Source organism: Polyodon spathula, chromosome 54, assembly GCF_017654505.1.
Source record: "Polyodon spathula isolate WHYD16114869_AA chromosome 54, ASM1765450v1, whole genome shotgun sequence".
In the NCBI taxonomy this organism is placed as follows: domain Eukaryota; kingdom Metazoa; phylum Chordata; class Actinopteri; order Acipenseriformes; family Polyodontidae; genus Polyodon; species Polyodon spathula.
This window is the reverse complement of record NC_054587.1, coordinates 528,392-545,583: the sequence shown is the minus strand read 5'-3', so window position 1 is coordinate 545,583 and position 17,192 is coordinate 528,392. Positions and strand designations below refer to the sequence as shown.

General features: G+C 44.8%; 2 protein-coding genes and 1 non-coding gene across 3 annotated transcripts; all 3 read right to left on the bottom strand.

Annotated features, from left to right (window-relative positions):
* Positions 1-297: 297 nt before the first annotated feature.
* Positions 298-369, bottom strand: trnae-cuc. Its single transcript has one exon. It is a non-coding gene; the product is annotated as a tRNA-Glu (tRNA).
* Positions 370-8,529: 8,160 nt separating this feature from the next.
* Positions 8,530-13,106, bottom strand: LOC121307278 (prostaglandin D2 receptor 2-like). Its single transcript, XM_041239457.1, has 2 exons — positions 12,928-13,106; positions 8,530-9,821 (listed from the first exon to the last, which is right to left on the bottom strand). The coding sequence occupies exon 2, from the start codon at positions 9,801-9,803 to the stop codon at positions 8,670-8,672; it is 1,134 nt and encodes a 377-aa protein (XP_041095391.1). The 5' UTR covers positions 9,804-9,821; positions 12,928-13,106; the 3' UTR covers positions 8,530-8,669.
* A 1,617-nt stretch (positions 13,107-14,723) lies between these two features.
* On the bottom strand, positions 14,724-16,145 carry LOC121307217 (gastrula zinc finger protein XlCGF8.2DB-like). Its single transcript, XM_041239355.1, has 3 exons — positions 15,465-16,145; positions 15,110-15,262; positions 14,724-14,945 (listed from the first exon to the last, which is right to left on the bottom strand). Exons 1-3 carry the CDS (start codon positions 16,143-16,145, stop codon positions 14,778-14,780), a joined length of 1,002 nt encoding a protein of 333 aa, XP_041095289.1. The 3' UTR covers positions 14,724-14,777.
* Positions 16,146-17,192: the final 1,047 nt, after the last annotated feature.

The following is a 17,192-nucleotide window of genomic DNA, read 5'->3' as shown; positions in this document are numbered from 1 at the left end:
CATTCTCTCTCTCAATATCTCTCTCTCCCCCCCCTCCCTCTCCCCCCCGCTAATAAATTGCTGGTTTCAGCTATTTCTGAGGTCACAGTGCCACCTTGTGGTTGTAATCGGAACTCCAACGCAGTATTCTCAGAGAAAAAGGCTTTGCCGTGGGTGTGTGTGTGTGTGTGTGGGTGGGTGTACATGAAAAAGCCAGTTTTTACAGTGGAAAGACATAATATTATGCTATATAAAAAAAATACTGATTGCTAATAATTATAATAATTCGGTACATTTACATACAAAGAAAAGTAGATGTTCCCTGACCGGGAATCGAACCCGGGCCGCGGCGGTGAGAGCGCCGAATCCTAACCACTAGACCACCAGGGAAAGAGATGAATAAAGGATAGCAGCATAATACATGAAAGTGCATTAATACAGTGGAAAGAGCAGAATACAGGATAGCAGAAGAATACATGAAATAGTGCATTAAATACAGTGGAAAGAGCAGAATACAGGATAGCAGCAGAATACATGAAATAGTGCATTAAATACAGTGGAAAGAGCAGAATACAGGATAGCAGCATAATACATGAAATAGTGCATTAAATACAGTGGAAAGAGCAGAATACAGGATAGCAGCAGAATACATGAAATAGTGCATTAAATACAGTGGAAAGAGCAGAATACATGATAGCAGCATAATACATGAAATAGTGCATTAAATACAGTGGAAAGAGCAGAATACAGGATAGCAGCATAATACATGAAATAGTGCATTAAATACAGTGGAAGTGCAGATAGCAGAATACATGAAATAGCAGCATTAAATACAGTGAAATAGTGCATTAAATACAGTGGAAAGAGCAGAATACAGGATAGCAGCAGAATACATGAAATAGTGCATTAAATACAGTGGAAAGAGCAGAATACAGGATAGCAGCAGAATACATGAAATAGTGCATTAAATACAGTGGAAAGTTTATGCACCTTGCTCCGTCTTATCTGTCCTATCGTCGTCTTTATGTACATTTAAAAATACAGGATAGCAGCAGAATACATGAAATAGTGCATTAAATACAGTGGAAAGAGAAGAATACAGGATAGCAGAACAATACAAGAAATAGTGCATTAAATACAGTGGAAAGAGCAGAATACATGATAGCAGCATAATACATGAAATAGTGCATTAAATACAGTGGAAAGAGCAGAATACAGGATAGCAGCATAATACATGAAATAGTGCATTAAATACAGTGGAAAGAGCAGAATACAGGATAGCAGCATAATACATGAAATAGTGCATTAAATACAGTGGAAAGAGCAGAATACAGGATAGCAGCATAATACATGAAATAGTGCATTAAATACAGTGGAAAGAGCAGAATACAGGATAGCAGCAGAATACATGAAATAGTGCATTAAATACAGTGGAAAGAGCAGAATACAGGATAGCAGCATAATACATGAAATAGTGCATTAAATACAGTGGAAAGAGCAGAATACAGGATAGCAGCAGAATACATGAAATAGTGCATTAAATACAGTGGAAAGAGCAGAATACAGGATAGCAGCAGAATACATGAAATAGTGCATTAAATACAGTGGAAAGAGCAGAATACAGGATAGCAGCAGAATACATGAAATAGTGCATTAAATACAGTGGAAAGAGCAGAATACAGGATAGCAGCAGAATACATGAAATAGTGCATTAAATACAGTGGAATTGGAAAGAAATTCTGTCTCTCAGCCGCTCAGTTTAAAAGCGCTCCAACGTGAGTCTCTCCACCGTGCGATTTCCGAGGTCACACTGCCATCTCGTGGTTCAATTCAGAACTGCAACACAGCACTTTTTTAAATGTTCAAATGTTATTTTTAATTTTTTTTTCTTCACTTGTAATAGATTAAGAAGCAAAGAAATAGATACGTCATCCGTTATTACTAATCATAACTAGAATAACATAGAAGAAAAAGCGGATGTTCCCTGACCGGGTTAAAAATAACCACTACGCTGTTGAAACTCACTGGTAAAGCAAGCTCTCGTTGACACATATTTTATAAAACACAGTGGAAAGAGCAGAAATGCTTCCCTATGCAGACTACATGAAATAGTGCAGCATTGAATCTCTGTGCTTTATACAGGTGGATTAGCAGCACAATACATGATTTGAAGTAGTTTGTGCATTAAAACAGTGGAAGAGCAGACTTACAAGATTTGAGCTTTCGGAATACATGAAATAGTGTAGTTAAAGGTGTTGTCCCCCCAGGGACAAGAGCAGGATTACAGGAGGTAGCAGCCGAATCCATGAAATAGTGACATTAAATACAGTGGAAACGAGCAGACTACAGGATAGCCGCCGCATACATGAAATAGGCATTAACTACAGTGGAAGAGCAGACTACAGCGGCTCGCAGCCGAAAGTGCTTCCCTATGCTTTACCAGACCTCTCTGTTCTTTAGAATGCTTCCCTTTGCTTTACTGTACCTCTCTGTGCTTTGCAATGCTTATCCTTGCTTTACCACACCTCTCTGTGCTTTAAAATGCTTCCCTATGCTTTAACAGACCTCTCTGTGCTTTACAATGCTTCTCCGTGCTTTACCAGACCTCTCTGTGCTTTACAATGCTTTCCCTGTGCTTTACCAGAACTCTCTTGCTTTTACAATGCTTCCCTATGCCGACAGCCCAAGACCTCTCTTTGCTTACAATGCTTCCCTATGCTTTAACAGACCTATCTTTGCTTTAGAGTTGCGAACACGAGCGAGAATTGACACAGGATAGGAAGCATAGTGAGATAAGGGCTGAGAAGGCGTCTGGAGAGACAACGAAATTGTACACGATTTGCGGATAAAGCTGGAAATGGTAATACGTCTGGAGAGACTCGCAGCATGAATTAAGCCTGCTGGCTACAATGGTGGGGAGGACTTAGATAATTTATAGCGTGCCTGGAAACGAAACGCACGCCAGAAGTACGACGTGATCCGACTCAGCGCAGTCCACCGCAGCACTACCCAGACCGCAAACAGTCGCTCCACATAGTGTCGGAGTTGAAATACACTGTACGTTGGGAGAGAGGGGAGCGATGCCATACTAGGCGAATGGCAGCATTCCCTATGCTTTAACAGACCTATCTGTGCTTTAACCAGACATCTCTGTGCTTTACAATTCTTCCCTAGGCTTTACCAGACCTCTCTGTGCGTTACAATGCATCCCTACGCTTTACCAGACCTCCGTGGTATCCGATTGGCACTTATGCGAGCGACACACTTCTGTTCTCAGGCGCCCCGAAGCCCTACGTCTAGGGCACGCGCTGGTATGGCCACACGTTGAATGTTACGAAGGGACACGTGCTTTGGTGTGCAAAGCACGATGCCGATTCCGAAGGGAGCTGAATGGTTGGCGAGACGGACGCAGTCTACGTGGTTAACTTCACGAACTTGCTCACCAAACCTCTCTGTGCTTTACAATACTTCCATATGCTTTACAACACCTCTCTGTGCTTCACAATGCTTCCCTAAGCTTTACCAGACCTCTCTTTGCTTTATAGTGCTTCCCTATGCTTTACCAGACCCTCTGTGCTTTACAATTCTTCCCTATTCTTCGTAGCCAGAGCTCTATGTGCTTTACAATGCTTCCCTATGCTTTAACAGACCGCTCTGTGCTTTAAAATGCTTCCCTGTGCTTTACCAGACCTCTCTGTGTTTTACAATGCTTGCCTATGCTTTACCATTTCTCTCTGTGCTTTACATGATGCATTCCCCTGGCTTTACCAGACCTCTCTGTGCTTTACAATGCTTCCCGGTACTTTACCAGACCTCTCTGTGCTTTACAATGAGTCGCAACAGCTTATAACATGAACCTCTCTGTGCTTTACAATAAAGTGCCTAGAGAAGAATACAGGATCCCTTTCACTGCTTTACAATGAAATAATGCCTTAAAAGACCTCTCTGTGCTTCACAATGCTTACCTATGCTTACCATATAGCTGTGCTTTAGACTGCATGAAATCTCTGTGCTTTACATACAGATTCTTTACCAGAACTCTCTGAGCTTTAGAATGTTCCCTGTGCTTTACCACACCTACATGCTTTACAATACTTCCCTATGCTTTAACACACCTCTGTGCTCTACAATGCTTACCTATGAATTACCAGACCTAGCTGTGCTTCATACATGCTTCCTTAGTGCTTTACCACAAAGTGTGGTTTACAATGCTTCTCTATGAATTAACAGACCTAGCTGTGCCTTACAATACAGGACCAAACCTCTCTGTGCATTACAATACTTCCCTATGCTGGACGATACCTCTTTGTGCCTTAAAATGCTTCCCTGTGCTTTACCAGACACCTACTGTGCTTTACAATGCCTTACTGTGCATTAAAACTCTTTGTGCTTTACAATGCTTCCCTTTGCATCAGACCTCCTGTGCTTTACAATACATCCCTATGCTTTACCAGACACAACCTCTCTGTGCGTTTCAATGCTTCCCTGTGCTTTACCAATCTCTGTGCTTTACAATGCTTCCCTGTGTTACCAGACCTCTCTGTGCTCTTCAATGATTCCCTAGTGCTTTACCAGACCTCTCAGTGCTTTCATTGTTTACCCTGTGCTTTACCAGAAATCTCTGTGCTTTAGCAATGCTTCCCTATGTTTACCAGACCAATCTGTGCTTTACAATGCTTCTCTTCACCAGACCCCTGCGTTTTGCAAGGCTTCACTGTGCTTTACAATCCTCCCTATGCTTTACAATGCTTCCCTATGCTTTTTACAGCCTCTCTGTGCTTTAAGTGTTCAAATGTGCTTTACCATATCTCTCTGTTTTTTACAATGCTTCCCTTTGCTTTACTGTTCCTCTCTGTGCTTTGCAATGCTTCCTTTTGCTTTACCAGACCTCTCTGTTTACAATGCTTCCCTGTGCTTAACCAGACCTCTCTGTTCTTTACAAAGCTTCCCTATGCTTACCAGACCTCTCTTGGTTTAAAATGCTTCCCTATGCTTTTACCACACCTCTCTGTGCTTTAGCAATGCTCTCGTATGCTGTACCATCCCTATCTGTGCTTTACAATGCTTCCCAATGCATTACCAGAACTCTCTATGCTTTACAATGCTTCCCTATGCTTTACCAGACCCTCTGTGCTTTTACAATGCTCCTATCCATGCTTTACCATACTTCTCTGTGCTTTACAATGCTTCCCTATGCTTTAACAGACCTCTCTGTGCTTTACAATGCTAACCTATGCTTTACCAGACCTCTCTGTGCTTTACAATGCTTCCCTGTGCTTTACCAGACCTCTCTGTGCTTTACAATGCTTCCCTTTGCTTTACCACACCTCTCTGTGCTTTACTATGCTACCCTATGCTTTACCAGACCTCTCTGTGCTTTACAATGCTTCCCTATGCTTTACCAAACCTCTCTGTGCTTTACAATGCTTCCCTATGCTTTACCATTCCTCTCTGTGCTTTACAATGCTTCCCTGTGCTTTACCAGACCTCTCTGTGCTTTACAAATGCTTCCCTATGCTTTACCAGACCTCTCTGTGCTTTACAATGCTTCCCTGTGCTTTACCACCCCTCCCTGTGCTTTACAATGCTTCCCCTTGCTTTACCTGACCTCTCTGTGCTTTACAATGCTTCCCTGTGCTTTACCAGACCTCTCTGTGCTTTACAATGCTTCCCTGTGCTTTACCAGACCTCTCTGTGCTTTACAATGCTTCCCTATGCTTTACCAGACCTCTCTGTGCTTTACAATGCTTCCCTATGCTTTACCAGACCTCTCTGTGCTTTACAATGCCTCCCCTATGCTTTACCAGGCCTCTCTGTGCTTTACAATGCTTCCCTATGCTTTACCACACCTCTTTACCACACCTCTGTGCTTTACAATGCTTCCCTATGCTTTACCAGACCTCTCTGTGCTTTACAATGCTTCCCTATGCTTTACCAGACCTCTCTGTGCTTTACAATGCTTCCCTATGCTTTACCAGACCTCTCTGTGCTTTACAATGCTTCCCTATGCTTTACCACACCTCTCTGTGCTTTACAATGCTTCCCTATGCTTTACCAGACCTCTCTGTGCTTTACAATGCTTCCCTATGCTTTACCAGACCTCTCTGTGTTTTACAATGCTTCCCTATGCTTTACCACACCTCTCTGTGCTTTACAATGCTTCTCTATGCTTTACCAGACCTCTCTGTGCTTTACAATGCTTCCCTGTGCTTTACCAGACCTCTCTGTGCTTTACAATGCTTCCCTATGCTTTACCACACCTCTCTGTGCTTTACAATGCCTGCCCATACTTTTATTAAGTAACAATACAAGAAGTTTCAGAAGACAGAAAGATATTTTGAAAGAAGATAGCTATCAATATTAGAGTGTCGTTGTTTTCGTCTATTCGGCGGAAGGCTGCATCAAACGATAACTTCACCGCTTCCCGCGTTGCCTCATCATCTCTTTGCAGAAGAAGAGATCTGGAAGAACCGACCCCAAGATGCACTGAGGACATCAGATTGCAGCATCCTGTTCGCAAAAAAACGGGGTTGCTCAAGTAAAAAACAACAAAACCGAAATATACTAGACACGTCCTCTCCTGCGTGGGCTGTATCATTATATACGTTTTGCTACACAATTTGTAATGTAATGCACTATTTCCTGTATTCTGCTGCTATCCTGTATTCTGCTCTTTCCACTGTATTTAATGCACTATTTCATGTATTCTGCTGCTATCCTGTATTCTGCTCTTTCCACTGTATTTAATGCACTATTTCATGTATTCTGCTGCTATCCTGTATTCTGCTCTTTCCACTGTATTTAATGCACTATTTCATGTATTCTGCTGCTATCCTGTATTCTGCTCTTTCCACTGTATTTAATGCACTATTTCATGTATTCTGCTGCTATCCTGTATTCTGCTCTTTCCACTGTATTTAATGCACTATTTCATGTATTCTGCTGCTATCATGTATTCTGCTCTTTCCACTGTATTTAATGCACTATTTCATGTATTATGCTGCTATCATGTATTCTGCTCTTTCCACTGTATTTAATGCACTATTTCATGTATTCTGCTGCTATCCTGTATTCTGCTCTTTCCACTGTATTTAATGCACTATTTCATGTATTCTGCTGCTATCCTGTATTCTGCACCTTCCACTGTATTTAATGTACTTTAGTGTGAAAAATACAGTAATTCGCAACTCCAAAAATTTATAAAAATATTTCTCTCTTTCTCTCTCTCTCTCTCTGTGTAGTTATTATGCGTTAAATGTTACTAAATATGGTAATAGTTACCCTATCAGACAGTGGGTGTTAATTTGCACAGAGATTTATTTAGTCTCTCGCTAGAGGAGTAATCTTGAATCGTGCAAAAAGCTGTTTAGCGACTGAATCACCACCCCCCCGCCCCCGCCTTACAGTAATCATGCTTGGCACACTTCGCGCGGTGACTGAACACTAGAGTCAGATCGTTGTCTTTCTGGGTAGCTACAGCCCTGCGTAAATGTATCAGAACACCCTCCAGATTTGTCATTGTTATCCTTTATCTACCCTCTGCATGGAAACCCCTCTGGGTGTGAGAATTGCAATTCTCGCTCGGTAATCAGGGGATAAAGAAACACACTCGTGCGTGGAAATGTCACACCGCTTTGTACTTCAATCAGGCGTCTTAAACAGCTTCTGAAAAGCCTCCTGCCTTTGGACCCGACAATTTCCCCTCTGATCAATTTACTCTCGACAGCTCGTCTTTCTCGTTTTTTCATTCTCACGATTCGCTGTTAGTTTTGCGTGGGCTTAAACTTCACTGATATGAATGTGTTTGTTTGTTTTTTTTCGTGGTAGAGTTTTGTTTTGTTTCCAGAGAACACTGCGGGCTGACTGGAAATTAAAAAAATAACAAAAAACAGCAGAGAATCAGATAAAAATAAGTTTCTTATTTTTTCATATGGTAAAATTATTTCAAAGCATTTCATTGTGTAAAAATAGATCTTTTGCAAGATATTTCTCGATTCAACTATATATGGTATTTATGAAAGCAGATTTTTTTTTTTTTCTCTCCAGCGTTAATCGTTCCTGTGGTTGGGGGAGAAATAGTAGCAGAGAGCAGAGAGCAGATAACACGCACAGATCAAAATCAGTTTTACAATATTTATTTATCAATATGCATTGCTGAGAGTTTTAACACTGTTTGCATTTCCAATTCAAATAAAACTGCTTTATTTTTTAAATGTGCTGCATTTGCAAAGGGACTGCACAACATTAAAATGTTTGAATATAAGTCGACAGTCCAAGGTGAAAAATATATTTCTTCATAGACACACACACACACACACACACACTCACACACAGAGACACACACACTCACAGAGACACACACACACACTCACAGAGACATACACACACACACACACACAGGCCAAACAAACGAGGTCCTATTGGAAGAGACTCTGCAGCAGCCCCTGACTCGCTGTGTGTGTGTGAGAGACCCTGAGCGAGTCACTGAACCTCCTTGTGCTCCGTCCTTCGACAGAGTCTCTTCCAATAGGACCTCGTTTGTTTGGCGTCTCGTCCGAAGGATGGAGCACAAGGAGGTTCAGTGACTCGCTCAGGGTCTCTCACACACACACAGTGAGTCAGTGTGAGCCGGGTGATTTGAAACTCCTGGTGTCAAGACCCCTTTTCTTTAACTGCTGGACTGCCTTTTACTAAGACTCTACGGAAGGTGAGTTCTCCTTGGACTCATTGTATTGCTGGAAGGTGTAGGTGGACAAGGCTATCCTGGTGGACAGGGAAGAGGTGAGGCTGTGTGGGGTCCCCCGACGGGAGAAGACCTCGGTGTCCTCCATCAACGCCCCTTCCAGGACCGATCTCAGCGACTGCCTGATCCTCTTGGAGAAATTGGGGCAGCTGAAGACATACAGGAAAGGGTTCAGGACGCAGTTGAGGAAGGAGAAGCTGGTGGCCAGCGGGAGGCCCTTCTGCACCAAGCCCTGGAAACGCGGCTGATCGTGGCTGATCGCCTCCATCACACACATCACGTGGTAGGGTGACCAGCAGCAGAGGAATGCCACCACCACGGCCACCACCAGCTTCAGGAGCCTCCCGGACTGCCTGCCACTGCCTCCTCCTCGCCTCTTCCTCAGTCTCAGGGCCACGGCGATGTGGCTCCCGCTGATGATCAGTAAGGGGATGAGAAAAGCCAACAGAAGCTTGGAGGCTGCCGACAGCCCTTGCCTGAACCTGCAGAGGTCTGCAATCCCAAGAGGAGACACCTGGGAGTACAGGGTAAAGTCGTGATAGCACAGCAGCCGGCCGTCCTGGGTCCTGATCACGGTGCGGTAGACCGTGTACGGCAAGGCGTTGGCCAGGGCCAGGAGCCAGGCCCCCAGGCTCACCTGATAAGCCAGGGCCACGCTCCGGCGGTTCTGGGCCCACACCGGGAAGAGGACCAGGAGGCAGCGGTCCACGCTGATGGCGGCCAGCAGGAAGGCGCTCATGAACATATTGACGAAGAAGACCGTGGACTGCACCTTGCAGAAGGCGTGCCCCAGGAGCCACGTGCGGCCCGATGCCACGTAGTGGGCGAAGAAGGGCAGGGTGGTGGTGGCCAGGAAGTCGGACAGCGCCAGGTTGAGGATCCACACGGAGACGACGGTCCGGTGCATCTGGAAGCCCACCACCCAGAGGATGAGCCCGTTCTCCAGGATGCCCATGGCCGAGGCCAGGCTCAGGATTGAGACGGACGTGTAGTCGATGCCCCTCTCCGTTGTGTTCTGCGGCTTGATCATGTTCAGCAGGATCGGGCACAGCTGGCTCTTGTTGTTGGCGTCATCAAGCATGGCTGCTGCTTTCTCTCTCTGTGTTAAATTCAAATGCAAGGATGCTTTATTGGCATGACTGCAGCAGCGGTGTATTGCCAAAGGAATTGCAAAATAAATAATAATGCACAGAAAATACATTTCTCTCTCTCTCTCCTCTCCCTCTGTCTTGCTATCTTTCCCTCTGTCCCTCTGTCTCTCTCTCACTCTCTATCTCTCTCTCTGTCATTCTCTCTATCTCTCTCTCTCTCTCTCTCCCTCTCTGTCTCTCTCTCACTCTCCCCACTCTGTCTCTCCCCCCTCTGTCTCTCTCTCACTCTCTATCTCTCTCTCTGTCATTCTCTCTATCTCTCTCTCTGTCTCTCCCCCTCTGTCTCTCTCTCACTCCCCCCCCTCTGTCTCTCTTCTCTCTCCCTCTGTCTCTCCTCCCTCTGTCTCTCTTCTCTCTCTCTTCTCCCTCTCTCTCCCTCTGTCTCTCCCCCCTCTGTCTCTCTCTCTCCCGCTCCCTCTCATGTCTTTTCCAAACCAGATGCAGAAACACACCTTGATGTGAAGTTCATGGAGGGCTCGATTCATTTAAACTTTCCGTGCTGGGAAATTCGTTTTTAATGTATCCTAATAAAGACAGATGGAATAACCAGCGCGCACAGCACTGGCTGCGTTACTGTAGCGACCGATCACCGAAGCGCGCTAATCAATTACAAATAACGCTAACCCTAAGTGGCGGGTTATTTTTGGTTGAATATTTAATTAGACTTTGTAGCGTCTTTAAATGTAGTTTATGACTCGTATTTGTTAGCAAAACCAGATGCTGTGTAAAGCTAATGAAGCCCCTCTATTGGTCATTAAATAAGACGAATAATTTAAATATTAATTAATTTATATAGGAACCAGTTTCCAGGAGTCAGTAATTCCCATTCTCGGGAGTCTAAATGCACGCTGTCAGCTTGTATTGAAGTTTCGGTAACACTGGAAATGAAACGTCAGTTCCAGAAAGGACGAAAAATATTACACGTGTTACTGTAACGGGTCATTTATTGAGAGTTCATCTTGAGCGAGAGAAAGAATCGAGCTCGGTGTTGGGCGGGAACCCGCTCCACCGCTTCCGGGAGGCGGTTCGGTGGGGGGGGGGGGGGGGGGGGAAGAGAGAGAGAGAGAGGGGAGAGAGAAAGAGAGAGAGGAGAGAGAGAGAGAGAGAGAGAGAGAGAGAGAGGGAGAGAGAGAGGGGAGAGGGAGAGAGGATAGAGAGAGGGGGAGATGAGGGGAGAGAGGTTAAAGAGAGATAGAGAGAGGGGGAGAATGGAGAGGGAGAGAGATGGGGAGAGAGATAGAGAGAGGGGGGAGAGAGAGAGAGAGAGATAGAGGAGAAGGGGAGAGAGAGGAGGGGAGAGAGAGATGAGAGGGAGAGAGAGAGAGAGAGAGGGAGAGGGGAGAGAGAGAGCAGAGGAGAGAGAGAGAAGGGCAGGAGGGGGCATCGAGGGGAGAGTGCGGTACAGCGAGGATGCCTAGACGAGATAGAGAGGAGCTCGGGAGATAGAGAATAGAGGAGAGGGCGTCGAGAGAGGTAGATGGGGAGAGAGGGGAGAGAGATAGAGAGAGAGAGAGAGAGGAGAGAGAGAGAGGGGGCGAGAGAGGGGAGAGAGAGGGGGAGAGAGAGGAGAGAGAGAGAGAGAGGGGGAGAGAGGAGAGAAAGAGGAGAGAGAGAGAGAGAGGGGGAGAAGAGAGAGAGGGGAGAGAGAGAGAGAGAGAGGGGGAGAGAGAGAGAGAGAGAGAGGAGAGAGAGAGAGAGGAGAGGGGAGAGAGAGAGAGAGAGCAGAGGGGGAGATGAGGGGGAGAGAGGTTAGAGAGAGAGAGTGAGAGAGAGAGGAGAGAGGGGAGAGATGAGAGGGAGAGAGGATAGAGAGAGGGGGAGAGAGAGAGAGAGAGAGAGGGGGAGATGAGGGGGAGAGAGGTTAAAGAGAGATAGAGGGGGAGAATGGAGAGGGAGAGAGATGGGGAGAGAGATAGAGAGAGAGGAGGGGAGAGGAGAGGGAGAGGAGAGAGTGGAGAGGGGGAGAGAGAGAGAGAGAAAGAGAGAGAGAGAGAGAGAGAGAGAGGGGGGAGAGAGGTGAGAGAGAGAGAGAGAGGACAGAGGGGGAGATGAGAGGGAGAGAGGATAGAGAGAGGGGGAGAATGGAGAGAAAGAGGGGAGAGGGAGAGAGATGGGGGAGAGAGGTTAGAGAGAGATAGGGAGAGAAAGAGAGAGAGAGACAGATCACCCATATACACAAGCGCAGAATACAATAGCCCTCAGAAACCCTTGAGAGATAAATAATGAACAAAAAGCTGGAATCTAGCGGGTCCTACTTGCAGATTGTAATTATTAAGTGATCTTGTGCATGCATTATAATTTGCACCGTGCTAAATCAAACCCTAACCCTACATAACAGCGTCTCAGTGGCTGTGCACGGCAGCTACATCGTGTGTGTTAAATAACTCGTTATATAAATGTTTGAGTTATGCAACTTCTTAGTGGGATATAGGCTAAATGAAACGATTTGACTTCAGTTTAAGTGGAGAGCGTGTTGCGAAAAAGAGATGTGAATTATATATAATAGGTGTTTCTATTTATTTTTACGTGATAAGCAAATTGAATCTTATTTTAAAATTTGAAAAAAATGTACTATAATAAATAATAATAATAATAATAATAATAATAATAATAATAATAATAATAATAATAATGCATTACCATCTAAATAAGGAGAGGCTTATTTTGTCTAACAGCAAAATATACCATAATAATAAAAAAACCACAGAATATTACAATTGGAATGGAACTTATTTATGATTTAATACCCGCGTCCTGCTTATTAAAAAAAAAAAAATGACCCGTTTCAATACAATTTAAAAGACAGAAACCCGTTTATAAGAACTCTGTTCGGCTTCACTCGCAAACTCGCAAAACGCGTTTCTGTACAGAGACAGCCGCGCCAAAAGCATTACAGGATTTAAACACAATAGAAAAAATAATAATACAAAAAAAAAACAACTATATGAACCTCATTTAGATATTTAAAGTATTTCATATTAGATTTCTACTGTTGATAGAGCTGTAGACAGTAAAAACAAACGAGAACTAGCCGTGCTAATGATGCATACTTACTGGATGACTGTGGGGCTTAGCCGGGCTTCTTCTGCACTGTAAGCAATACGCGAAAATTTGAAGTTTGAGGTGTCGCAGTCTCTCCGTCCTTGCAGTGGTTTAAAACAACAAAAAAAACCCACCCAAAACGTGTATTTTTATTGGTTTGCAAAAGGGGATTCCCGCTCAGATAACAGAAGTGTGTGTGAGAGAGAGAGAGAGAGAGAGAGAGAGAGAGAGAGAGAGATAGAATCAGACATTCTGAAGGAAAGCTGATAAAAAAAAAACAAAAAAAACAATCTTGGCTATGAAAAAGGATCGTACTATCGAATGTAAGAGTATCCGTTAGATTTTGTTGTATTTTGTGAAGGAAAGCACTGAAATAATGACCACAAAAAATCGTTACAAAAAACCACATCGTTACAGAGATGTAAGGTGATATTAAATGTAGATGTGATAAAGTTTCATGTATGCTGCTTCTATCCTGTATTCTGCTCTTTCCACTGTATTTAATGCACTATTTCATGTATTCTGCTGCTATCCTGTATTCTGCTCTTTCCACTGTATTTAATGCACTATTTCATGTATTCTGCTGCTATCCTGTATTCTGCTCTTTCCACTGTATTTAATGCACTATTTCATGTATTATGCTGCTATCATGTATTCTGCTCTTTCCACTGTATTTAATGCACTATTTCATGTATTATGCTGCTATCCTGTATTCTGCTCTTTCCACTGTATTTAATGCACTATTTCATGTATTGTGCTGCTATCCTGTATTCTGCTCTTTCCACTGTATTTAATGCACTATTTCATGTATTCTGCTGCTATCCTGTATTCTGCTCTTTCCACTGTATTTAATGCACTATTTCATGTATTCTGCTGCTATCCTGTATTCTGCTCTTTCCACTGTATTTAATGTACTATTTCATGTATTCTGCAATGCTATTCTGTATTTAATGCACTATTTCATGTATTCTGCTGCTATCCTGTAAAGGTGCTCTTTCACTGTATTAATGCACTATTTCTTGTTTTATGCGTTCTTCCTGTTATGCTGCATTTATCGTTTTACTTCTGCATTTTCCACTGTATTTAATGCATTATGCTTTGTTTTTGCTGTATCTCATGTTTGATGCATTTCTCTGTATTTGTTGTATTATGGATTTTCTTGTTGTCGCTGCATCTTGTAAAACGCTTTGTGATGGTGCTCTGCTATGAAAGGCGCTATATAAAATAAAGACTGATTGATTAATGGATTTGCTCAAGGTCACACACAGCGAGGCAGTGGCTGAGCTGGGATTTGAACCTGGGTCCTCAGGGAAAAACAACGAGACGTCACAAAATGAGGTCACACGACTAATCTTTATTGGACGTTTGAAACAGGACTCGCTGCCCTCCGTACAGCCACTCTGAAAGACAGCGTGCTCTCCTCCTGTCGTGCGACGATGTAAAACGCATCGCGCTGAGCCATGCTGAAGATACAGAGCTTAGCAAGGCGCGGTTTGAAAGGCTGCGTCTGATTAGGAGAGTATGAGTTTGTCGATGGCTTTTCTTCTTCGTCGTGTATCTCTAGCGATTGATCAGTATCCTTGTTGGATCCTGGTTCTCCTCGGACAGAAAGCTGTGCGCTGCGGTTCAATTCTCCGCTTTCTCTCCCTCTCTCTCCCTGCTCGCTGTACTCTCTCTCGTGGTGGCTCCTCTCAGTCCCTGCTCGCTGTACTCTCTTTCGTCTCTCTCGCGGTGGCTCCTCTCTCCTCTCAGTCCCTGCTCGCTGTACTCTCTCTCGTCTCTCTCGCGGTGGCTCCTCTCTCCTCTCAGTCCCTGCTCGCTGTACTCTCTTTCATCTCTCTCGCGGTGGCTCCTCTCTCCTCTCAGTCCCTGCTCGCTGTACTCTCTCTCGGGGTGGCTCCGGTCTCTGCGCTGTGGATCCTCTGGTGTGTGGTGAGGCTCCCGAGTCGTGTGAAGCGATCCCCACAGGCCTCGCACTGGTAGGTCTTGTCCGTGGCGTGCAGCTTCCTGTGTGTGGCCAGGCTCCCCACCTTAGAGATTATATATACAAAGAAAATGTGAACTACAAAACACAGCCCATTCGAACACTTAAACACACGCACAGTGACATTCACACACAGAGAGAGACAGAGAGACACACACACACACACACACAGAGGCAGGTGTTGTCCAGGCTCCTCCCTCTCTTCCACACCTGGGTGAAGCTCTTCCCACACTCTGTGCAGTGGTACGGTTTCTCTCCGGTGTGGACGCGACGGTGACTCCGGACGCTGGCCGGGTGTCTGAAGCGCTTCCCGCATTCCTCGCAGCTGTGCGGCTTCTCTCCCGAGTGCACATGGGAATGTACCTGCAGGGCACAGGGCAGCCAGGAATTACACACAGCGGAGTTACCGTGCTCATGAGCTGTACTCATTCACTCCAGTAAAGAAAGAAAGAAAGAAATAAAGTGTATACACACACACAAACACACACAAAGTAAATGTTATATTGAGACACACACACACAGAGACTGAGACACACACACACACACACACACACACGCTCTATACCTTGAGGTCCCCTCGGTGACGGAAGGCCATGTCGCAGTCTGGGCAGCAGAACGGTTTCTCCCCAGAGTGGATCATCAGGTGGTTGATGAGGGTCCGGTTCTGGCTGAAGCTCCTCCCGCACTCGGAGCAGCGGTACGGCTTCTCCCCCGTGTGGACCTGCCCGTGCTTCTTCAAGTTGGCCGAGTTCTTGAAGCTGCTCCCGCACTCGGAGCAGCGGTACGGACGCTCGCCCGTGTGGATCCGGAGGTGGATCTTCAAGTTCCCCAGCTGCTTGAAGCTGCTCCCGCACTCGGAGCAGCGGTACGGACGCTCGCCCGTGTGGATCCGGAGGTGGATCTTCAAGTTCCCAGACTGCCGGAAGCGCTTGTGGCAGACCGGGCACTGGTGGGCACCCTGGTTGGCGGAAGTCACGAGCTGGGCGGGCGTCTGCGTGGCCTGGGAGACCTGCTCGACTCGTTCGTCCGAATCTTCTTCCTCTTTGATCACCACGGCTTGGATTTTGTAGTCTTCCTCCTCCTCCTCCTCCTCCTCCTCTTCTTGCTGTTCGGGGTCTGGAGTCTCTTGTTTGATTCGGACTGTTTCTACAAGCAGTTTCGGGGTTTCCGTTTCCGTTTCATCGCTCGCGTCTCTGAGAGTCGGGAGGTCTGGAGAGAGGTTGACTATGAAGCTGAGGGAGTTCATTCTATATAGAGGGGGTGCAATTCAATATGTTAACAAGGGAACATTATTCAGCAGCTTTCACTGGACTCTATGAAGCTGAGGGAGTTCATTCTATATAGAGGGGGTGCAATTCAATATGTTAACAAGGGAACATTATTCAGCAGCTTTCACTGGACTCTATGAAGCTGAGGGAGTTCATTCTATATAGAGGGGGTGCAATTCAATATGTTAACAAGGGAACATTATTCAGCAGCTTTCATTGGACTCTATGAAGCTGAGGGAGTTCATTCTATATAGAGGGGGTGCAATTCAATATGTTAACAAGGGAACATTATTCAGCAGCTTTCACTGGACTCTATGAAGCTGAGGGAGTTCATTCTATATAGAGGGGGTGCAATTCAATATGATAACAAGGGAACATTATTCAGCAGCTTTCACTGGACTCTATGAAGCTGAGGGAGTTCATTCTATATAGAGGGGGTGCAATTCAATATGTTAACAAGGGAACATTATTCAGCAGCTTTCACTGGACTCTATGAAGCTGAGGGAGTTCATTCTATATAGAGGGGGTGCAATTCAATATGTTAACAAGGGAACATTATTCAGCAGCTTTCACTGGACTCTATGAAGCTGAGGGAGTTCATTCTATATAGAGGGGGTGCAATTCAATATGGTAGGGAACATTATTCAGCAGCTTTCACACTCTATGAAGCTGAGGGAGTTCATTCTTATAGAGGGGGGTGCAATTCAATATGGGGAATGTCACTTCTTTAATGTAGAAGTAATAAGACACACCTGAGCTTGTTAGCTAGACACACTGGGGGCTGATCTAGCTGGTAGTAAAACCTGGACTGGATCACACTGCTGTGCAGTAGGAGTCTGATTACCAGCCTTTGCAATTATTGATTCAACACTAGCGAGGGTGCAATTGTAATGAATGAAAAACAGACTTTTTTTTATGTATTAACCCATTGCGTGCCAAATACACAAGCTGTATTATTATTATTATTATTATTATTATTATTATTATTATTATATATGTCATTCACCCTCTACGAATCGGCCCGC

What these genes read in the sequence shown, in the direction of transcription:
- LOC121307278 (XM_041239457.1), bottom strand. Translation starts at nt 9,803, where the DNA reads ATGCTTGATGACGCCAACAACAAGAGCCAGCTGTGCCCGATCCTGCTG.
- LOC121307217 (XM_041239355.1), bottom strand. Translation starts at nt 16,145, where the DNA reads ATGAACTCCCTCAGCTTCATAGTCAACCTCTCTCCAGACCTCCCGACT. An exon ending in GTCACCGAGGGGACCTCAAG is followed by an intron (nt 15,263 to 15,464) that starts GTATAGAGCGTG and finishes TGTGCCCTGCAG; the next exon opens with GTACATTCCCATGTGCACTC. An exon ending in GTGGGAAGAGCTTCACCCAG is followed by an intron (nt 14,946 to 15,109) that starts GTGTGGAAGAGA and finishes ATAATCTCTAAG; the next exon opens with GTGGGGAGCCTGGCCACACA.